Source organism: Penaeus monodon, unplaced genomic scaffold (assembly GCF_015228065.2).
Source record: "Penaeus monodon isolate SGIC_2016 unplaced genomic scaffold, NSTDA_Pmon_1 PmonScaffold_3618, whole genome shotgun sequence".
NCBI lineage: Eukaryota > Metazoa > Arthropoda > Malacostraca > Decapoda > Penaeidae > Penaeus > Penaeus monodon.
In genome coordinates, this window is record NW_023658360.1 from 1 (window position 1) to 24,374 (window position 24,374).

A 24,374-nucleotide genomic window follows, 5' to 3' on the forward strand; every position below is an offset into this window, starting at 1 on the left:
GGGCCCCCCATTTTTTCCACGGAGATTTGCCGGTTTTTCCTTTTTTTTTTTTTTTTTAGGAAATCATTCTCTCTATTTATCCGGAGTTTTGGGACCACACTGATTTGGCCTGGTTTTTGGCCACCCGGGTGGCTTTTTAGGCAATCGAGGGGGAATTTCCCTTTCCCCTTGGGGGAACAACGCACCGGCCGGTGCCTCGAACCCTCAACTCAACGGCCGCGTGTCCGCCTTTTTTCGGTGTTTAAACCACTCGTCCCCCAAAGGCCTTTAAAAGGGCCCTGTCTCCCCAAGGACTTTTAAAACGTTCAGGGTTTTTCCATGTTTTTCTTGGAAATTTAAAAAGGGGAGGGGTTTTTGCCATTGCCTTCCCCCCGGGTTTTTTTTATGGGAGTCACCATTTTCTATTTCCCGGGTTCTGGGTCCGTCCCCCGACTTTGGGCTGGTTTTCCCCCAAAACAGGGCTGGGCCTTAGGAAGATGATATATGAATTTTGAATATTATACCCCTTTTTTTTTTTTTTTTTTTTTTTTTTTTAAAGTGCCCTGTCCTCAAGGCCCTTTTGGCGATCGGGTTTTCCCCTGATTTTCCCTTGGGGCAATTTTAGGCGTTTTTTTGGGCCCGTTCCCTTTTTCCCCCGGTGTTTTTTTTTGGGTCACCTTTCTCTATTTCCCCCCGCTAGCGGCTTTCCCCCGGATACGGCCGGGAAAGGAAATCGGGGTTGAATTTCCCTTTGGGCCCAAAGGGGAACAACGCGCCGACGGGTTGACTCAAAAAACCCTTAAAACCTCAGATTGCCCGTCGTGACAGTCTTGGGGTCCAAATTCTCAAAACCCTTTTCGGCCCCCCGCGGCCTTAAATAAAGAAAAAATTCTTTTTAAACACAAAATAGTTTCCCGGCTATTAGCAACCCCAAAAAACGGTGTTTTCACAGCTAGGGAAATCGCGCTCCCTCGCACTCCTGAACTGGGCCCAAACAGGGGGGGCTTTTCGGGGCTGGCACTCCCACAAAACTGTGCCTTTCCCCTGACTTCACGGGGGAAAGTCATCCTCTCGAAAACAGCCCCCTAAAAAAGAGCGGGGAGGCCAGGCATTTTCGCCTTCGGTTTTCATGGGGGTTTTTCGGAAAGGGGCACGCCCCAGTTTTCCCCCCCCCTCAGGGTGTCTGGCTTCTTCATGGGTTTTGTGGCTCTCCCCCGCAGCGGGAGAAACCCAAGTCGAGAATGTGGACGGGCGCCAGGTTTTCCTCGGGATCTAGCTTTTTGGGGTTTCCGTTGTCCGGGGGTTTCAAGTCCCCAGTGGACGACACCCGCTTTTGGTTCCTCCTAGGGACTCATAATCACGCGGGAGCCCGGCGAGGATTTTGCCCCCAGCCCATACCCCCCCGGGTTTTTGTCTCCCTTTTTATCCATGTATCCCAGGGGGATCGTCGGCGCCCGGGAAAGGTCTTGAAAAGCGCAGGGGGGCTCGGGGGAGAAAAAAACTTGAAAAAATTGCTGAAAAGAGATTGGGGATAGGAAAGGGGTAGGAAAGAAGGGGGAAAAGGCAAACCCCAAACCCAAAAACTGACTAAACATCAAAGTATTTGCGGTTTTTCGATGGGACCCAAAAAGGAAAGAAAAGCGCAAAATCGGTTGAGTGGGCGAAGGATGGTTTAGGGTCCAAGGGGGTCTCAAAATAAACATAAAACCCTTATTGATGATGATTACATATATATAATAATATATATATAAAATTAATTTTTATATATTTTATAATTATATATATATATATATATTAAAAAAATTAAAAAATATATGTTTTGTAAAGGGATTTTTGTTTTTTTTATATATAATATATACCAATATAAAAACATTTTATCTTCCCCCGGTGCCCCTTTCCCCAAGGACGTTTTGGGGAAACATGGATTTCCCCTTTTTCTGTCTTTTTTTGGTCTTCAAAAAATTTTTCCCTTTTCCCTTATACTCGTCCATCTACTTATCTTGGGTTTTATAAGGTTGGGTCTTTGTCTGCCCCCCGCCCCTTTGTTTTTTTCCCCTCTTGCTTTCAAAGCTAAGATTTTCTAACCTCTTCCTTTCGCATTACCCTGTCCAAAAATTCTTTTTTCGGAAAGTTTCTTTTAGAAAAAACCTTTATTTATTAAATCCTAAACACGTGTATATATGTTTAAAATATAAATATATTATTATATTAAAATATATAATATATATAAAATATATTTTATATATTTTAAAATATATAATATATATATATATATCCATAAAATAATATAAGGGGTTATATAATAGCAAAATATATTTATATATATTATATATATATAATATATATAATTTTATAGATATTTAAATATATAATTTTAAAATAATTATTTATATATATAAACATATTTAATACGTGATGGAAAAAGGGTTTTTTTCACCCAATCCCCAGAGACCGGGTCGGGTTTAGGAGCTACTCGGCTTGGGGTGGGGAGCCACTAAAGAAGGGGCCGAAAAACTCCCGGGGAGTAGGAGGGGGAGCTTAAACGATGACGAGTTTAGTCCCAAAAGAGACCGAAAGGGCAGACCGAGGACCCAAACCTGAGGAGGGCCGAGGAGTTTCCGAGGACCCAGCCGAGGGGCGAGACCCAAAAGGGGGAGGCCCGGGGGTTTCCCGGGACGGGCCGAAAGGGCGAGACCGGGGGAGGAGGGCCTGGGTTTCCGGAGGGCCCAAACCCGGGGCGAGAACCCGGGGGTTTTCCCAGGACAGAAACCCGGGGAGGGGCCGAGGGGGGAGACCGGGACGAGAAACCCGGGGCCCAGACCAGGACGAGCCAGGAGGGTTTTCCCAGGACGGGGGACCGAGGGGCGAGACCCAGGAGGAGGGGGAGGAGGTTTCCGAGGACCCAACCCAGGGCAGACCCGAGGAGGAGGCCAGGAGGGTTTTCCCCGGGGCGAGACCCGGGGCGAGACCGAAGGGAGGTTTTTCCGGGGGACCCAGACCGAGGGGGAGACCAGGGCGAGACCCCAGGACGAGGAACCCGGGGGGGAACCGAGGACGAGACCGAGGGGGTTTCCGAGGACGGACCCAGGACGAGACCGGGAAAAGGGCCCAGGGGTTTTTCCCAGGAAAGAGACCCGAGGACGAGACCGAGGGGGAGGGCCCAGGAGTTTCCGAGGACAGGGCCGAGGACGAGACCGAGGAAAGGTTTTTCCCAGGACGGGCCGAGGAGGAGGGGCCCAGGATTTTTTTCCGGGGGACGACCGAGGAAAGGGGCCCAGGAAAGGGTTTTCCCAGGACAGACCGAGGGCGGAAACCCAGGAGGAGGGGGGGGTTTCCCGGGTGGGCGAGACCGGGGGGAGGGGGGGGCCCGGCCGGGGGGTTTCCGAGGACGAAAAACCGAGGGGGAGGGGCCCAGGAGGTTTCCGGGACGGGACCGAAAGGGGGTTTCCCCCGGGCGAGACCGAGGGGGTTTTCCCCAGGGAACCCCCAGGGGGGAGACCGAGGAAGAGACCGAGGCGGAAAACCCAGGACAACCGGGGGGGGGTTTCCGAGGACAGACCGAGGGGGGGGGGAGGGGCCCAGGAGGGTTTCCGAAGGAAAGAGACCGAGGACGAGACCGGGGGGGAGGAGGCCGAGGGGTTTTCCGAGGACGAGACCGAGGGCGAGACCGGGGCGAAAAACCGAGGACAGACCGAGGGGGGTTTCCGAGGGCGAGCCCCGGGCGGGAAACCGAAGGAGGTTTCCAGGAAAGAGACCGAGGGGGGGGGAAACCCAGGGCGAGACCGAGGGCGAGACCGAGGGCGAGACCGGAGGGGCGAGACCGGGGGTTTCCGAGGAAAGGACCGAGGGGGAGGCCGAGGAGGTTTTTCCCAGGACGGACGGGACGAGACCCAGGAGGAGGCCAGGAGGTTTTCCCAGGACGAACCAGGACGAAAACCGGGGGGAGGGGTTTTCCCCAGGACCCGGGCCGAGGACGGACCGGGAGGAGGGCCCAGGAGGGTTTTTGAGGACGAAACCGGGGGGACGAGACCGGGGAGGTTTTCCGAGGAAAGAACCGGGGGCGGGGCCCAGGGCCCAGACCGGGGGGACGAGACCCGGGGAGGGGTTTTCCCAAAGGGCAACCGAGGAGGAGGGGGCCCAGGGGGTTTCCCGAGGGGACAAACCGAGGGGTTTTTCCCCCGGGGGACGAACCGAGGGGGAGACCGAGGGGGAGAAGAGGGCGAGACCGAGGCCCAGACCGGGACGGGCCGAGGGGTGAGGCCCCAGGAGGTTTTTCCAGGGCAAAACCCCAAGGGGGAGGGCCCAGGGGGTTTTTTCCCAGGACGAGAAACCGAGGACGAGACCGAGGGGGAGGCCGGGAGGGTTTTCCCAGGACGAAAACCTTGGGGGGGGGGGGGGGACGAGGACCGGGGGAGGTTTCCGGGAAAAATCGGACCCAGGGCGAACCCCAGGGCGGAAACCCCAAGGGCTAAAACCGAGAAGGAGGCCGAGGAAAGGTTTTTTTCCGGGGGCGGCCGGGGGACGGCCGAGGAGGGGGTTTTTCCCAGGACGAGACCGAGGGCGAGACCGAGGGCGAAAAACCGGGGAGGGTTTCCGAGGACGAGAAACCGGGGGGAGGAGGGGCCCAGGGGTTTCCGAGGACGAGACCGAGGACAGACCCAGGGGTTTTCCGAGGCGAGACCGAAGGGGGAGACCGAGGGCGAGACCGGGGGGGCGAGGGCCGAAAGGAACCCCAGACCGAGGAGAGACCGAGGAGGAAAGGGCCGAGGAGGGTTTTCCCCGGGGCGAACCGAGGAGGCCCCAGGGGTTTCCCAGGGGCGAGACCGAGGACGAGGGCCGGGGGAGGGGCCGAGGAAAGGGTTTCCCCAGGCCCAGACCGAGGGGGAGGCCGAGGAGGTTTCCGAGACGAAAAACCCAGGAGAAACCCAGGGGGTTTTTCCCAGGACGAGACCGAGGGGAACCGGGGGAGGTTTCCGAAGGACGAGACCGGGGGGGAGACCGAGGGGGGAGCCCGGGACGAGACCGATGAGGAGGCCCAGGAGTTTTCCCGGGACGGGCCCCAGGACGAGACCCGGGGGGTTTTTCCCCCAGGACGAAAACCGGGGGGGGGGGCAGACCGAGGGGGAGAAACCCAGGAGGTTTTTTTCCCAGGACGAACCGGGAGGAGCCGAGGGGGTTTTTTGAGGACGAACCGAGGACGGGGAAACCCAGGAGGTTTTTTCCCAGGACGAGGGCCCGGGGCGAGACCGGGGCGGACCCCAGGGCGGACCCGGGAAAGAACCGGGGGACGAGACCGAGGGGGAGGCCCCGGGGGGTTTCCGAAAGGGCGAGACCCAGGGGGGGAGGCCGAGGAGGGTTTCCGAGGACGAGACCGAGGACGAGACCGAGGGGGAGACCGAGGAGGTTTCCGAGGCGAATCGGGGACGAGACCGAGGGTTTCCGAAGGGCGAGACCGAGGGCGAGACCGAAAGGGCGAGACCCGGGGGGTTTTCCGAAGGAAAGAACCGAGGGGGGCCGAGGGGGTTCCCAGGAACCCAGACCGAGGGAAAGAGACCCCGGGGGGTTTCCGGGACGAGAAACCCAGGGGGGAGACCGGGGGCGAGACCGGGACGAACCGAGAGGTTTCCGAGGAACGAGACCGAGGAAAGGGGGCCGAGGAGGTTTCCGAGGGACAGACCCAGGACGAGACCGAGGGGGTTTCCGAGACGAGACCGAGGGGGCGGACCGAAATGCGAACCAAGGGCGAGGGCCCAAAAGGGGGAGACCGAGGACGAACCCCGGGAGGTTTCCCATGGAACGAAAACCGAGGAGGAGGGGGGAGGGGGTTTCCCAAAGGGCAGACCGAGGAACCGTGAGGAGGTTTCCGAGGAGAGACCCAGGGGGAAAAACCGAGGGCCCAGACCGAGGACGAAAACCCCCGGGGGGAGACCCCGGGGGACCAACCGAAGAGGTTTCCCGAGGAAAGAGACCGGGGGAGGAGGCCAGGAAAGGGTTTTCCCCAACGAGAAACCCGGGAAAGAAAACCAGGAGGAGGCCGGGAGGTTTCCGGGGGACCCAGACCGAGGCGAGACCGAGGGGGGTTTCCGAAGGGCGGACCGGAGGGCGAGACCCGGGGGGCGAACCCAGGCCACGAACCGGGGGGGCGGAAAACCCAGGGGGGCGAGACCGAGGGGTTTTCCGGGGCGAGACCGAGGGCGAGGCCGAGGAGTTTTCCGAGGGCGGACCGGGGGACGGGGACCGGGGGTTTCCGAAAGGGCGGGGACCGAGGGCGAGACCGGGGGGCGAACCGAGGAAAGAGACCCAAGGCCCAGACCAGGGCGGGCCGAGGAGGGTTTTCCCAAGGGCGAGGGCCGAGGAGGAGGCCCCCGGGGGAGGTTTTTTCCCAGGCGAGACCCAGGCGAACCGAGGAGGAAAGGGCCGGGGGAGGTTTTTTCCCAGGACGAGACCGAGGACGAACCGAGGGGGAAAGGGCCCAGGAGGTTTTTCCCAGGCGAGACCCGGGGGGAGACCGAGGCGGGGGAAACCCGGGAAGGGGGCCCGGGGGGTTTTTCCGAGGAAAGAGACCGAGGGGCGAGAACCCCCAGGAGGAGGCCGAGGAGGGTTTTCCCAGGACGAGACCGAGGCCGGAGGGCCCAGGAGGTTTCCGAGGACGAGACCGAGGAGTAGGGGCCCAGGAGGGTTTTTGAGGGCGAAACCGAGGGGCGAGAAACGAGGACAACCGGGGAGGAAAGGGCCCGGGGGCCCACGGACAAAACCCCCCGGGGGAGACCGGGGGGAGGATAAACGATTTTCGTGCCCAGGGGAGAGTGAGGAACCCCACTGAGGAGACCCCGGGTTTTGAGACCGGGGGAGAATCCGAGGGCGAAACCGGGGGAATCCCGAAGGGGCAGTCGGGGGGAATCCGAAAGGGCGAGACCGAGGAGGAATCCCAGGACAGATCGAGGAGGAATCCGGGGGACGAGAAACCCGGGGGGAAACCGAGGACAGAAACCCCGGACGAGACCGCGGACACGGGCGTCCCCAAGGGCGTCAAACCCGGGAACAGACCTTTTTTTGGTGATCAGGGGGAAACGTGCGAAACCCCAGGGGCCATGGGTTTTTCCTTGGGGTTGTTTCACAAAGAAAACTACAATTCAATAAACATGGGTGTGAAACCCCCAGCCGCTCAAACATGAGTTCTATAAAACCCTTGAAAAAAAAAAAAAAAAAAAAAAAAAAAAAAAAAAAAAAAAAAAAAAATATATTTATATATATAAATATATACATATATAATATATTTAATTAATTATAGAACGGGCTTCCACCCAGGGGCAGGCAGGAAACGGGGTGAATTTCCTTCCCCAAAGGGAACAACGCGAGGGCCCGGTGACTCAACCCTCGAAACTCAGACTGCCTCGTGAAGTCTTGGGTCCAACGCTCTAACCACTGGGCCACCGGGCCCTATTTTAAAATTATATTTATATATTTTATAATATATAAAGTATATATAATATATATATTTTAAAAATTTAATATATATTATATTTTATATACTCTCTCCACTTCACCATCGCAGCCCGCAAAATCTTTGTGTTGTCCCCTCAGTCCTGTCCCCGGCCCGCCTCTTCCCTGCTTTCCCCCCACCCTCCTGTCAGCAAGTTTTTTTCAAAAACCCCCACTTCTCATCAACCCAAGTTCCTCCTGTTCGACCCAAACACCGGTCTCCCAATTCATTTTTCTTTGCACCCATCATCGTTTTCTTCTCTGTCCGCCAAACGCGCACTCGTCTGCAACACCACTTTCAAAAAATTACCTCCCCCCCGTGTATTTTTTTCAGCACCCCAAAAACTCAAACAAAAATGAGGGCCAAAGGGGAAAACTAATAAATTTCAACCCCCCAAACTCCGTCCCAAGGCAATGTTTCCCGGTCCTTCCGGGATGCTACCTGAGAGAAAACCGTGCACCCTTTGGAAAAGGGAAAATTCTTCCCTTTTATTTTTCCGGTGAATCTTTCATATGTATTGTTAAAACACTTCAAGAAATTTGGACCCCTTTCCCCTTTTTCCAAAACCATTTCATTGTTTTGTTCATGTCCACCCTTTTAAAACTCCCGGGTTTTACCTTCGAATTTTCTGACCCTGGGGTTTTCCCGGGAAATAAAAAAAAAACCACCCTTTTGGGGCTTGTTTTTCTAATTTTTAATCTAGTATTTTGTTGTAGTTCATTTTGGATACGCTGGCAATAAAAAAATTTTATCATCACTCCCCTCAGATTTGATATTTTGTATCCCCCCCAAAAATCCACAGTTCTTCAAATTTCCCTCTAAAAACCTCTCTTTTTTTGGGTTTCAGAATAAAAGTTAAAGGGGTGCGGAGACAGAATGCAACCCTCTCGCACTCCTTTTTTTGACTTCAAATCATTCGGGTTAAAACCCATAATGGTTCTTCCCAGCACTTGTTGTTGGCCCTACATGGCTTTTATTGGGTGGTTTATGTTTTTTTTGGATACTTCATATGGGTTCATTTTTAATTCCAGAGGATATCGTGATCAACGTATAAACTTTCACATAACGTTTTGAAACCCCAAGGTAGGATCTCATCAATAACGGTATCCTCATTTTTTGAGCAGCCGGGGGAAACCTCTCCCCACCCTTTCGCCACTAACCCTTGATCTTAGGGTTTTCTTTCCACTTGTCCCATCGACAGCCCGAAAATATCTTTGATATTGCCCGCTCGGGTCTTGTCTTCGTTTCCCTCTTCCTCTGTTTCCTATCACCATCCCTGTCAGCAAGTCTTTCTAAATATTTTTACTTCTCATCACTTTAACTAAATTTTAAATTTCCTCCTGTTAAAGATGTCCAACAGCCGTCTTTACAATTTTTTTTTTCTCAACATTTCCATTATTTCGTCTTCTTCTCTGTCCAGTTAAACGTAGTACTCCCCTTTTAACCCCACTTTTTCAAAACTATTTTTTTTTTCTTGTCTATCTATTTTCAAAAACCCCAAACCAAAAACCATATGATGAAATTTGGGAAAACTAATTGTTCAAAAACCTCAGCTTTTTCCGAAAGGTAATCTTCGGTCTTTCCAGATGTTTTGAGAGCAACGTGGCTTTTTTTGGAAATGGTATTTTTTCTTTTATCTCCGGTAACCCTCAATTTATTATTTTTAAAAGGTTTCCAAGTAATAACTTTTTCACTTTTCAAAAACCTTTCCATTGGGGGGAACATGCCCCTCATTGTTCAGCCCTTAGTTTTCTTGGTATTAAAGAAACAACCCCGCCTTTTCGCTTGCTTCTCTAACTTTTCTAATTGTTTTGTAGTTCAGTGATACTCCCGGGCAATTAAAAACTTATCATCGGCGTACCTTAGATTTGATATTTTGTACCCCCTCCCATTTTACATTTCCCCTTCAAAATTTCTCTAGAGCACCTCTCATAATTGTTTCGAATATATGTTAAGAGGGGGCGGGGGACGAATGAAAAACCTTGTCATACTCCTAGTTTGACTTTAAACCCTTTCTGTTAACCCTAAGGGGTTGGGGCCCTTACAGTTGCTTGTTTTTGGGCATAAAATGGCTTTTTTTTAATTTGCATGATGTTTTTTGGCATTTTCATATCGTTCATGTTTTTTCCAGAGGATATCGTGGGGAAGAAATAAAAAATTTTTTAACACTCTCCCAAAAAACTTTAGAAAACCATCCCTCCCCAAGTTTAAAAAGAAATCAGGGGAGACCTCAATCCCAAAAGTGGGGGCAAAAAGGATCAAAAAAATGACACCTTTTGGAAAATTTGGGCCCTTTGGGAGATATAAATAAAAGGGGTTTAAAGATTTTTTTGAATTCTGTAGTACAAAAAATCTAGTTAACCCAAATACATTTTTCCCAAACCCCCACCCAAGACCTTGTACCCCGGGGTTTTTTCACCAACAAAACAAAAACTTCTGCTTTTACACCCGGATTTGGGAAAACCCTCCTGGGTTTTGGTTCCTTATGGCCCCCAAAAGCAGCGATCTCAACCTTGACCCTCAAGAAAACCCACGCTTTGCATTTACCAGCTTTTTTAAGGGCCCGGGAAACCCCGGACTTACTTTTTATATATTTTATATATATATAGTATTAATTATAATTTTATTTATATAAATATTTTATAATACAACTTCTTCTTTTAAAGGGAGGTTTCCCTTTTCTTTAGGGGCCGTGGGGCCCAGCATGTAAATTAATTGTATTTTCATGTTTTTTATTTTTTTTTGGAAATGAGTACGGGTAGGGTCCCCAATTTTCCCTTTTCCCCGGAGAGTGCCCCTTTTTTCCTTTTTTTGGGAATCATTCTCTCTATTTTATCCGGGCTTGGGGCCAACCTTGGCTTTGGGTGGCTTGGCCCCCCTGGTTGGGAGGCTCAAAGGGGAAGTTCCTTTTCCTAAGGGAACCCCGCGGCGGGCGGTGACTCGAACCCCCCAATTCAGAGTTTCCGTCGGGGACAGGCTTGAGTCCCAAAAGCTCTAACCCCTTTTTGGCCACCGGGGGCCTTTAAAATCATTGGGGGTTCCATGAATTTTTTTCTTAAACCCAATTTTGAGGGGGTTTTGGGTTTTCCATTGCCTTCCGCCCGGTTTTTTTTAAACAGTCCCCTCTCTATTTTCCCGGCCCCGACTTGGCTGGCTTGGCCCCCCCAGTGGCTTGGGGGCCCAAACGAGATGAAGTTTTTCCCTTTCCCAAGGGAAACAAAGCGCCGGCCGGGGACCCCGAAATCCCCGAAACTCCGATTTCCCCTCCCTGACAGTCTTGAGTCCGAAAGCTCTAACCCCCTTTTTGGGACCCCCAACCCGCGGCCCCCATATAAACACCCAACATTTTAAAAACCCCACAAAACACACACACACCCCACACACACACACACACCCAAAACACACCACCCCACATAATATATTATTATTTTTATATATATTTTATATATATATATTAATTTTATTATTAAAGCAAATCGAGTTGAGTTTGGGGAAGGATGGGGGAGAGGGCCCCCACGGTGCTCAAACCCCTGATAAAAACCCTTTTTGATGATGATTATATTTAAAAATATATTATATATTTTATATATTTTATTATAATATATTGATAAATTTAAAAATTTAAAGTTTTATATGTGTGTATATTTTAAAAAATGTGTATATATAATATATATATATATATAAAAAATAAAATTTTTTTTTTATTAATCGCAGGGGGGGTGGGCCCTGCTTGGGGGGTTTTTCCCTTTTTCCACACCTCCCGTTTAAAATTTTTAAATAAATCAAAAAATACAACCTTTTTTGGGAAAGCAGCGTTTCCCACCCCCCCTTTTTTAAACCCCAATGCCCGGTTTAGCATTTCGGGGGGTTTTTTTTTCCCCTTCCATTAGGGGTCTTTTTCCCAGAACAGGGGGAATTCTTTGGAAAAAAAAAGAATTAAAAAAAGGGGCAAAAATAAATTGGTTTAAAAAATTGAAAGGGAAAAGGTTTTCCCAAAATTTTTCAAAAATGGGAAACCCCCTGTGTAAAAGCCAAGAAAAAAAGGGTTTTCCCCTTAAAAAACTAAAAGTTAATTTGTAAACAATAAATAAAAAATATAAAAATTTAAAGGAAATTAAAAAATATATATATATATATATATATATTTTTTTTTTTTTTTTTTTTAATTTTTATTTTGGCGCACACAAGTCCCATTGGTCGTGGTCTTTTCCCCCCCCATCCCCCAGGGGTTTGGGGGGTTATTATTTTAAAAATTTTTGGGGGCCCCCGAAATGAAACCGGGGGCCCCCCCACAGCCCGGTCCCCGCCGGGAAAAGGGGGTGACTCAATTAAAAAAAAACCCCCGGGGCCCCCGGCAAAACCCCTTAAATTTCGAAAAAAAGGGGTCCATATAAAATTTTTTTAACAAATTAAAATTCTCGAAAAAAAAAAAAAAAAAAAAAAAAAGAAAGGCGGGAAAAGGAAGGAAACCCCCCCCTTAAAAAAAGGATTGGAGTGGTTAAACCTGAAAAACCCTCCCCCGGGGTTAAAATTTTTTTTTCATTTTTTAGGGTGCCCCCGATTAAATTGGGGTTTTTTTGTTTAAAAAGGGATTGGGGGGGAGGGCCCAGTCCCGGGGGCCCTTTTTTGAGTAAAAACATTCTTTTTATAGGGGGCCATTTTTCTTTTAAAAATAATAGTTTTTTTTATTTTTAAAAATTTAAAAATATATATTAAATAAAAATTATAAAATATTTTTAATATTTGTTTTAAAGATTTATTAAATTTTTTTTAATTTTTTAATTTAATAATATTATTATTAAAAATAAGAAATTAAGTTTTAATTTAAAATTGTTTTTTTTATATTTTATATTTTATTAATATATATATATATATTATATATATAAAAATTTTTTTATTTTTAAAATTTATTTTATAATATAAATTTTATATATATTTTTTTTTTTTTTTTTTTTTTTTTTTTTTTTTTTTTTTTTTTTTTTTTTTTTTTTTTTTTAAACCCCTTCCAAGGAAAGTTAATGGATTTCCTGTTTTTTCTGGATTTTTAGCGTGGTTTCCGTTCTTTCCCCCGGGATCGGACACCCCTCTCTATTTTTACCCCGGTCTGGGCCGCACTGACGGGGTGGGTTGCCACCCCGGGCCAGGGGCAAAAGGGGAAGTTCCGCCAAAGGGAAAAACGCGCCGGCGGGGACTCGAAATTTCCAATTGCCGTCGGCAAAGTCTTGATCCATGCTTAACCCCTCGGGGCCCCCGCGGCCTTATATATATTATATATTTATATATATTATATATATTATTATGAATTTTTTTAAAAAAAAGAAAAGATTCGATTCAAAGAATAATTTGAGTGTATTACAATAAAGGAAAAAGCCCCGGTTGAATGGTTTTAGAAAAAATTAGAAACCTTTTCCTCAAATCAACCTTTATTGTGAGATATTTTTTTTCTACCTTATTTTAACAGTTAAATATATAATTTTATTTAAATATTATTTTTTTTTATTATTTTTTGTTTTTTTTTTTTTTTTATTAATTATATATTTAATAATTTTAAATTTTTTTTTCCCAAAATAATAATATAAAAAATATAATTATATATATATTTAAATAAATATATATTTTTTAATTTTTTTAAAAATTGGGAAAAAAATTTTGGGCCCCCATACTTCCAAAAATCCCGTACAAAAATCTTTGGGGCCCGGGGGGAAAAAACCTTTTAAAAAAAAAAAAAAAAATAGAATTTAAAAATTTTTTAAAAAAAAAAATTTTTTTTTTTAAATAATTTTTTTAAATTTTAATGTTTACCCTCTTTTTTTAAAAACCCCTTATTTTTTAAAAATTTTTTTTGGTTTTTGGGGGGGGGTTTTTTTTTTGGGGTTTGTTTTGGTTGGTTTTTGGGGGGGGGTTTTTTTTTTTTTGGGGGGTGGGTTTTTTAATTTTTTAAAAAAAAAGGGGTTTGAAAAAAAATTTTTTTTGAATTTTTACAATTGTTTGGGGAAAAACCCCACTTTTTTTTCAAAAATTTTTTAAATGGTTCCCTTTACCCCAAAAAAAAACCCAAAAAAATTTTCCCCCCAAAATGTTTTTCACAAAAATTTTTTTTATTTTCTATTGTAATATAAAAACCCAAAAAAAAATTTCCCCTTTGAAAAAGTAATTTTGCAAGGATCTATCCCCCAACGCTTTAAATAATATATGTTTTATAAAAAAAAAAGAAATTTTTTTATATTTTTTTTTTTTTTTTTTTTTATTTTTTTTTTTTAAAATTTCTTTTCCCGGTACTGATAATTTGGGGTTTATTTTGGGGGGACGTTGGTCCCTTTTCTCCAAACAAAAAAAGAAAAAAAAGAAAAACCCCCTTTTTTCCCTTTTTTTTAAAAAGCCTCAAAAAGCTAATTTTCATTTAAATTTTTTTTTCCCTTTTCCCCCCCGCCCCCAATTTAAAAAGAAAAAAAAGTTTAAAGGAAAAAAAAAAAAACCCCCCCAAAAAAAAAATTTTTTTAAAAAATTTTCCCAAAAAACAAATTTAAAAAATTTTTTGGGTTTTAACCAAAAACCCCATATTTTCCCCAATTTTTTTTATATTTATTTATTTTATTTAAAATTTTTTTTTTTTTTTTTTTTTTTTTTTTTTGGTTTTTCTTTTCCCCTTTTTTTCTCCCCCCCCCGGGGTTTTTTTTTTTTTTTCCCCCCCTTTCCCCCCCTTTTTTTTTTTCCTTTTTTTTTGTTTTTTTTTTCCTTCCCCCCTTTTTTTCCCCTTTTTTTTTCCCTCTTTCCCCAAAATTCTTCTTATTTTTTTTTTTTTTCCCCCCTTTTTTACCCCCCCACTTTCCCCTTTTTCTTTTCCCCCTTCCCCCTTAAATAATGAAATACGGTAAAATGAATTTTCAATAATTTTTTGATAACAAGTGGCATCATAATTTTTTACTTTTTTCCCCCCCGAAATTTTTGCAGGGTATTCCCCGCTGACGCTCGGATGGGCCCCTTCTTTTTGGGCTTCCCTCCCCGGATCCCTTTTTTCCAAGTGTTCTTTCTTTCCTTTTTCCTTTCCTTTCACCCTCTCCCCTTTCCCCCTCTCTTTCCCTCTCTCTCTCTCTCTCCTCTTTTTCTCCTCTCTCTTCTCCTCTCCCCCCCTCTCTCTCCTCTCTCTCTCTCTCTTCCCCTCTCTCTCTTCCTGTCTCTCTCTCCCTCTCCTCCTCTTTCTTTCCTCTCCTCCTCCTTCTCTCTTTCCTCTTCCCCCCCTTCTCCCCCCCCCTCTCTCATCTCTTCTCCCTCTCTCTCTCCCCTCTCCTCCCCCTTTTTTCTCTTCCTTACCCCCTCTCTCTCGTGTCATCGCTTTTGCCACTCCCCTTTTAAAATATCTCCCCCCCGGCTTTTACCCTCTGTGCGCCCTGTACTGTACTTTCCCCTGGGTTATCCTATTTGGATTTATGTTCGGCAAAACACGGGGCTTTTGTCGCAGGGGTAAAAGGCCGTTTTTTATTGCTGAAGGTAAAAGGTAGGCGGGTGGGCGGGGCGGGAGCGAGTCAAGGGAGGGGGGAAATTGTTATTGTGTTGTGTTGGTTTTTTGGTTTTTTGTTTTAATTTTTACGGGAAACAAAGCCCACGTATGCCCAAAAAACACACAACACAAATAGCCACAAAAACCCCCCACAACCCCCACACCACCAAACCCACACACAACACACCCAAAACACATACAACATACATCATACATTACAAAATACTATTTTATAATTAATAATTATTTTTTTTAAAAAAAAAAAAATTTTTTTTTAAAATTTAAAAAATTTTTTTTTTTTTTTAAAAAAAAAAAAATTAAAATTAATAATATATATATTTTATATATATATTTATATAAATATTATGTATTATTTGTATTGTATTTTGTTTTTTTATTTTTTTTTTTATTATTTTTAAATTTTTAAATTTTATTATATATATAAAATATATAATTATATTATTTTATTATATTATATATATTATATATTATATATTATTTTTATTATTTATATATTATATTTATATTTTTCTTTTTTCTTTCCTTATTTTTTCATTTTTTAATTTTCTATTTTTTTTTTTTATAATTTTATATTAAATTTATTATATTTTTACTAATTATATATATTTAATATTTTATATCTTATAAATAAAATATTCCTTTTCCCCCCCCCTTTTTCTTTTCTTCCTCTGATTTAAATTTTATTTAAAATTGGTAATTTATATTTTTTGTTATACCTAATAGGGAATTTTTTATTTCCAAATTTTTTAAATTTTTTTTGTTAACTTTCCTTGTTTGAAAAAAAAAAAAATGCTTTTAGAAAGAATAAAAGCCCCATCATAAAAAAATATAAATTTTCAAGTTTTAAAAATTTTTTTCTGTTAGGTAAAAGGAACTTTTTCAAGGGGAATAAACGCCCACGCCCAATGTTTTTGCCAAAAAACCAAAAAAAAAAAACACCCAAATTAAAACCCCCTTTTTTAGAGTAATAATAATACACCATACATAACCCAACTAAAAAAAACAAAAAAAATTAAAAATTTTTTTAAAATAAAAAAATAAAATAAAAAATTATATAAAATAATTTTATATTAAAAATAATATATATATAATATATAATATACTTATATATTATTATAAAATTAATTATATTTATATATATATAATTATTAGATATAATAAAATATTACATAAGGGGTTCCCCTAAGATTCTGTAATTTCTATACTTTAAAATTAAAATTTTTTCTTTTTATTTTTTCCAATGGTCTTAGTGAAGCTCTCATTTATATATGTGGATTTGTTGTAAAATACAAGTTTTTATAAAAATAATATAAATTTTTTAAAAATTTTTTAAAAAATTTATCAAATTAAATTTTAAATAAAATAAGGTAAAAGGGTTGGGCGACCAAGGACTGTTTCCCCGGGGGTGAGTTTTGGGGTTTTTTTTTGGGGGGGGCCCTTTGGGCCCCAATTCCCGTTTTTTTGAACCTCCCCTTTTGTGGGAACGTAAAATTTCCGAAAACCCGGAAACCCTTTAAACCCCGTGGTTCCAAAAAAAGTAATTTTCTTGGAGAGGTGCCAAAGGGGAGATTTAAAAAAAAAATAAAATTTTTAAAATATATATATAACACACACACGCCACACCACACACACACACACACACATACACACACACGCACACACACCACACACACACATACAACACACACTACACACACACACAACACACACACCACACCACACACACACACACACACACACCAAACACATATTATATATAGATATATATATATATAGATAATAATATCTATAATATATATATATGTATATGCATATATCAGTCGCATTATTATGAAAACCGTAATTCATATTGACAGAGTATATAAAAGGTACTTATGATAGAATGAATAGTCGATCACAATACAAGAGAGAAATTGGACCGTTTCGATATCTGATATATAAAATATACATATATACTACGATATATATATATATAATCCTACTACTGATTCTATATTATATATAACTATATACACCAATCGTCTGCTAGTGATGTTGTGCTGTGTGTTGTGGTGTGTGTGTGTGTGTGAGTGTGTGTGTAATATCACATATATTATAATATAGTAGATGATATTATATATATATATAAATATATATATATATATAATAATATATATAAATATATATATATATATATATATCTATATATACTATATATATATATTAATACTTCAAATATATAGGCCGTGGGGCCGAGCGGTTTGGAGTATCGGACTCAAGGACTGTCACAGACGGCAATCTGAGTTCGAGGGTTCGAAGTACACCGGCCGGCGACGGTGCTCCCTTGGCGCAAGGAACTTCACCCGATTGCCCTCTAGAAAACGACTTTCGCCTTGAGAAGTCGAGCGCAAAGTGTCGTAGGGGAAGCTACACCGCCAGTGGCACAAAAACCGCGGTGATTAGAAGGGCATCCAATAGGCCAAGGGTGGCACTGCCAGATATCAACCTCTACAGTAGTGTGTCATTGTGGAGAGGCCTAGTCCGACCAAGTGAACGGAATGGCTGTGAAAAAAAAAAAAAATAAAACTATTAATATATATATATAGACATATAGAACTATATATATGTATGTATATGTATGTATGTATATGTATATATATATATATGGATCTATATATATATATATATATAATGATATATATATATAGTATATCTAATCGTACCATAACGGTAATAATGCATATAACTAATATAATAATAATATTCATATCTGGTAATATAATACATATACACTTACTTATAGATTCAGATACATATATAATATATACAGATATACATATATATACATATATATACACATATATACATATAATATAATTATATATACATATATATACATATATAACATCTTATAATCCATATATATATATCACATAATATATATGGATATATAATTTAATATATATATAAATATATATAAGATGCTATATATACTAATATATATATATATATATATATAGGTATGTGCGTGTGCGTGCGTGTGCGTGTGGAAGGGCGTACGTACGTACGTGCGGGCGGGCAGGCGTGAAGGAGTGATCGTGAGTAAGGAGGAGTGAGTGAATGATTGAGGAGTGTGTTATGTGTGTGTATATATTACATAGAGGAAAGAAAATCTTTTCTTCCAATATGCTACTGCTAAACTTTGTATTTGCTCTCAGTTACAAGGCTTCTTCCTACGTTTCAGTAAACAAAAGAAAAAAAAATTCCTCTTCAGCAACAAGAATAAACCGAAGCAACCCATACATCACGTAAAGTCCCACATCATAAAATCTCCACACGAGTATTAAAAAACACGCGCAGGCTTTTTTTCTCGTAGGCTGAAAAAGGTGAACACTTTTCCAGTGCCTGTTGCGAGCAGCCCCGCGCGGTCCGCGGCAAAGGCTTCGGCCAAGAGGAAAGGGCGCAGCTGCAAGGGAAAACAAAGGGAGGGAGGCAGCGCGGAATCAACGTGAGGCAGCTGCTCGTTTTCTGATGGGGGAGGGAGGGTGGATTACTGGCTACACTACAGACATATACACATATATGCACGCATACATACATATAGTGTGTATGTGTGCTTTGTTGTGTGTGTGTGTGTATTTATATAGCGATATGTATTTCAAATTTTTTTTTTTTTTAAATATATATTATATATATATATATATATATATATATATATATATATATTTATATACTATAAATATATATATGTAAATATATGTATATATATATATATATATATATATATAATATAATATATATATATATATATATATATATATATATATATATATATATATAATATGTAATACGAGGGGCGCCCAGTAAAGATTCTGCCTGACCCCCTTTCCCTATCATTATGACGTACAGGAATGAAAGATGTTCAGTTATAGTCTTTATCTCAATAGGCCCATCAAACAGTGACACACTACTCCAATCGTTTATATTACAAGCTGTGGAATCCTTGCTTGAGAAATACACAGGTGCGTTTGAGATGCCATGAAGTACTCAGGAATCAGTGTCTCATCCTCGTGGAGGAAACGCTTGCCCTCAAAAAGCATTGCAAGGGAAGGAGGTGAAAGTCAGTGGTGCAAAGTCAGGAGCATAAGGAATAAGAGGAGGTATGTCGTAGCCACAGGACTGCCCTTCAATCTGGGTAACGTGAGATTTGTGAACAGGGAGCGTTTGTCTTGTAGGAGGTGGACACTTGTCAACATTCGCGCTCTTGGTTTTGAATAGCATGCCCCATTTTCTGTGGCGTGAAGCGTAGTAAATTCCTGTTAATGTTGTACCCAGACTCCATCATCACTACTCCATGTGGTTTCAAAAGGACTGTGAGTTATGACCTTGCTGCCCGAGAGGTGCCATATATGTTTGTGGTGTATATATATATATATATATATATATATAATATATACTATCTATATTATATATATGATTACATATTATATAGCTTTATATATATTATATATATTATTATGTGTGTGTGTGTGTGTGGTGTGGGTGTGTCTGTATGTGTGTGGTGTGTGTGGTCGTGGTGGTGGGTGTGTGTTGTTTGTGTGTGTATGTTGTATGGTATGTGTATGTGTATGTGTATGTGTATTTGTATGTGTATGTATGTGTGTTGGTGTGTGCTGTGTGTGTGTGTCGTGTGTGTGTGTGTGTGTATGTATGTATGTATGTATCGTATGTAGGGATGTATGTATGATGTATGTTATGTATGTAGTATGTATGTATGTATGATATATATCTATCTATATATATATATATATATAGATATATATATAATTATATATATATAAATATATATAAACTAATAATATCAACATATATTATATATATATATAGTTATATACGATAGATATATATATAAATATAATAATAGATTTATATATATATATATCGGTATATTTATAGATATATGTATGTGTATATATAATATATATATAACTCTATATATATATATAATATATATATATATATTATTATATATATATATATATGAATGATAAAACTACTGATAAACTACATATGGCTAGAATAACAACACTGCGCAAACCAAGATTTATCGAAAATGAGACAAACAGTTTCAGGAATCCATCTTCAGATCGGACTTAGATGAAATCCAGCGGATTCAAAACTTTTTTTTCAATAATTCGGTTGTGCATTGCGTATTTTAGCCATATGTATATGTGTGTGGGGGGGGAGGGGGGGAGGTGGACTGCAGCAATACCCTGACAATACAATGCTCAGCATGCTAGGCATTGTTGGCATTCACACCCACTCAAACTATCCAGAATCACCTACTGAGCCCCCAGAGACCGAATCTGGCACTCCAGTCAATGTAAATGCCATCATGGGCCAATAATTATTGGTTTACAGCAAACTGCAAGTGCTGTGGGTTATGGTGGGGTTTTTTGAAGCGTGAATGTTCTTAATAGCAAGCCCATATACTGGTTAATGAAAGTGCTTGCATGGTGAAGGTTTGTGAAGTCATGGAGTAAGGGCAAGAACTGCTCTGCACTAACATTTTCACATCTGAATAGTGATGAAAGTAGAGCTGCTATTCAAACGCAACCACTGCAGAAACATCAATATCACCAATGAATGTTGTTATCCTACGCGAGGCCTCTGAGTGTCTGGAAAATCTAATGGCAGCTCCAGAGGCATTTTGATGTGAAGCCTTGGGATTTTGGAGCTCTCTGGAACAAGACCAAGATCTATTGTTAGTATTTTGAGGATCTATAGGAGGACCTCTTTAGTTAGTATGTCGCGTGTGGTGAGAATATTGACAGTACACACCAGTGTTGCATACACTCGAAGTGTAGTTTATGTTGACTCCTCTGAAAGAAACGAGGATTGCTGTCATTGCGTGGGACCTTGGTGAACAGGGGTCAGTCGACATATAAGCTCATCATGATCGCCGGCGAGACACCCCAGACACAGGAAAAAAGTCCTGAGAGTGTGGAGGTGAGTGGAAGAGAAGTGGCCACGGACGGGGAGGAGAGCCTTCCACAGCCAGGCACAGAGGTGCATCAAAGATCCCCGGGAGATGATTGTGGCGCAGAGGCACAGCTGGTTTATCGGTTTCAAGGTAACCCATAGAAACTTTGAAACTCTAGTGGAGATTCGACTCCAAGAAACAAGCTACATCGCTTTCAGGCAACGGTGAAGGTCAGCAGCAATGCATTCTTGGGGGACGCTGCTTCAGGGGAACATAGGTGGAGAAGCCATCAGCAGGTCCCAGGCCTCCTGCAGGTAATAGGCCATAGTCAAGGACCACACCAAGTTTGCCTTTCAGAAGGCAACTGATGGACAATCTCACGGTAATGCCTGGGGAATGGACAGGGTTGGCTGGAAGCGAGATTTGAGTGCTGGGATAAAAGTACCACCAAGGAGAGACATATAGGCAAGAGTAGGAGGAGATGAAACAGTCAAAGGATGAAATAATGCCGCTGGAGATAGGGGTCAGCGGCGGGAATGTCTGTCTTACTGCTGACGGATATACCACATAGTGTGGAATCCCATCCTAATCAAGCTGCTGCCTGAATTAACGTGAAAGTCTCCTTGCTTCCACACTTCTTTACCTTCCTCCCTTAGGCTGGTCCACCCTGCGCAAAGTCGCTCAATCCTCCAACCTGACCTGACGCTCCCTTCACTTCCGTTCTCCTGTCCTCATCTTGGGACTGCATGCTCTCCTCTTCTGTTATACCCCTTCTCTCCTTTCCTCCTTCAGACGAGATGGAATCCAGGTGGATTATTGACAACGTGTAGTTCATTTTCACATAAAATCTAGTTTTGCAATGTGGGTTTTTCTGCCACAGTATAACACGAAGAGGTTTTACCATTCTTTTATTTTTAAATATTTTAATATAATTATATATTATATATAAAATATATTATTATTTTATATATATATATATATATATATTTATAAATATATATATAAAAAATATATAAAAAAAAAAAACCACACCACAACACTCCACCCCTGCACTCACGCACGCACCCACATAAATCCTTGTAATAATCCCCAAATTTACAAACCCCGCATTAAAAAAGTTTAAATACCCTATACATTAGTATTTAAAATATTCTTTTAAAAAAATTTTCATTAGCTGTTTGATTTTGAAATATTTTTTTGTTGAAAATTTTATCCTTTTCTTGCAGATCAAGGTTTTCATTAAAAATCCACCAGCAGATCGAGTTTTTCCCTATGGTGCATAGACCACAGGGAAAAAATAAAAATATATTCGCACTCATCTATTTAAAGACAAAGCTAAAAAAAGGGAAAAAGTTGAGAACTGTAAAAACTGTAGTAAACGTATAAATAAAAAGAATCACATATCTATTGCATTCATTTAATCCCAACCAATAAATATAAAAATTTTGAGAATATAAATCAAAAGTTTCAAAGTTCAAAGATTTCCCTTCACATTCAAAAGTTTTTTACATTTTTTACAACGAAAACTATTCCTTAAAACTGACACAGGTATAGCCTTGTCTGCAAAGCTGAAGTTCTGAAAAAGGCTGTACTATGTAAAAGGAATTCACAGTTATCATTAGTTGTATTTGATTTCAACATAAATTTTTGGCTATTATTCTTTTTTTTTACAAATTTTGCTTTTGCTAATAATAAAGTGTACTTGTAAATGTCCCTTTACCGTAGAAGATAAGTATTCATCATCATGTATTTTTTTTCTGTTGAATGAATTCCCAAATTCAGAATGAAATGAGACACAAATTCAAAAACACAAAGGTAAATCAGACTAAAAAGAAAACACATGTTCTGTAATATTCAAAGAGTTCCAGCATATACAATTTTATCCCTAACTCACATTATTTTTTTTTTACATCAAATAACCATCTTTTAAAAAAGGAACTGATTCCCTGATCACATAATATATATATAAACTTTATATTGCAAAACTCAGTAACAACTCTTCATTCAAGAACAAACTAACATAATATTGGTAAATTTTTATGCATCTTCCTAAAAATTTAAATTTCTTAAGTCAATCAGACCTGAACACTCACCAACCTTAAAATTTTTTCACATGTATTAATTACACCAGTTTCTTAAATGAAACATGTTTAACATTTTTTTTAAGATTTTATACTTTTCATTAAAAAAAAAATACAACAAAACTTTATTTTTCAGAATCAGAAGTTTAATTTTAAAAAGAAGAATAAAAAAAAAAAAAAGAGGGAAAAACCTGACCTTTTTCCCCTTGTAACACAAAATCATTGCAAAATTTAAAGGCCCTTTTTAAACCCAAAAAACCCAAAAAAGAAATTATGGGAGAAACCTGGGGCTGTAAATTTGAGCTTTTGTTTTTACGAGATTAAAACATCTGTTTTTGTCTGCGGCATTGCAAGAAGTTGTGAAAAATAAACCGGGAACGAAAGGGGGACAAATGAAAACAAGCAGTGGGAGAAAAAAAAAAAATTATCTGAAAACCCTGTATTAAAACTTTTTGCAGAACCAACAGGCAAGTAATTTCACGCGGGGGAACTAAAAAAGGGGTTATTTTTATCCCATTTCTTTTTTAAAATCCTAAGATTCAAAGTGCAATGGCACAATCCCTTTTTATAAAAATGACTATAGGTGATCTATTTACACTATCCTAGAAAAATAAAGGATGAAACCCAAAGAATTTATATTTGTACTAAAAAGGCCATAAAGCGGGTTTTTAATAAACAAAAATTAAAAAGTAAAAAACTTTAATGAAGATCTCATAAAAATAGGGCTTTTTAAAGAAAAAAACAAAATGCATACAATTTGAATATTCAAATCTAATAGTTAAATTTTACTGCATTTTGGGGTGTGTGGGTGTGTGGTGGGGTTTGGGGTGTGTGTGGGGTGTGGTGTGTGTTGTGGGGGTGGGTTGTGTGTGTGTGTGTGTGTGTGTGGTGTGGGTGGCGCGCGCTGCGTCACTGAATAGGGTATGGATACACAAGAGAGATGTATAATCATACGTAGTATGCATGAAATTTAAATACTAAAATTGGCAAAAAAATCAGAAAACAAAAAAACAAAAATCAAACCCCCAAAACCCAAACCCTCGCAAGGGAGTCCCAGAAAATTCTTGCGAAAGACATGCGGTCAAAGAAGATGCAAGGCTATCATACTGCAGACCCTTTACAGAATTTTTTTTTTTAATAAGAGCTCCCTAAACAGGAACAAATCATTTTTATAAAATAAGCTGAGCCATCTTTCTTTGATGCTCCCAATTTCCCCTTTCCAACATCTTGCCCTTTTTTTTTTGCAATGAAGAAGAATAAGAAGAAGAAGGAAGAAGAAAAAGAAGAAGAAGAAGGGGAAGGAGAAGGAAAGGGGGAAGGAGAAAGGGGGAAGGAAGGAAAGGAGAAGGA

At 41.3% G+C, this 24,374-nt stretch overlaps 1 protein-coding gene across 1 annotated transcript; it reads right to left on the reverse strand.

Annotated features, from left to right (window-relative positions):
• Window positions 1-1,171: 1,171 nt before the first annotated feature.
• LOC119570703 (histone-lysine N-methyltransferase 2D-like) lies at window positions 1,172-12,693 on the reverse strand. The gene is made up of 4 exons (XM_037918340.1): window positions 12,578-12,693; window positions 10,316-10,482; window positions 5,172-7,105; window positions 1,172-1,309 (listed from the first exon to the last, which is right to left on the reverse strand). The coding sequence occupies exons 1-4, from the start codon at window positions 12,691-12,693 to the stop codon at window positions 1,172-1,174; spliced, it is 2,355 nt and encodes a 784-aa protein (XP_037774268.1).
• Window positions 12,694-24,374: the final 11,681 nt, after the last annotated feature.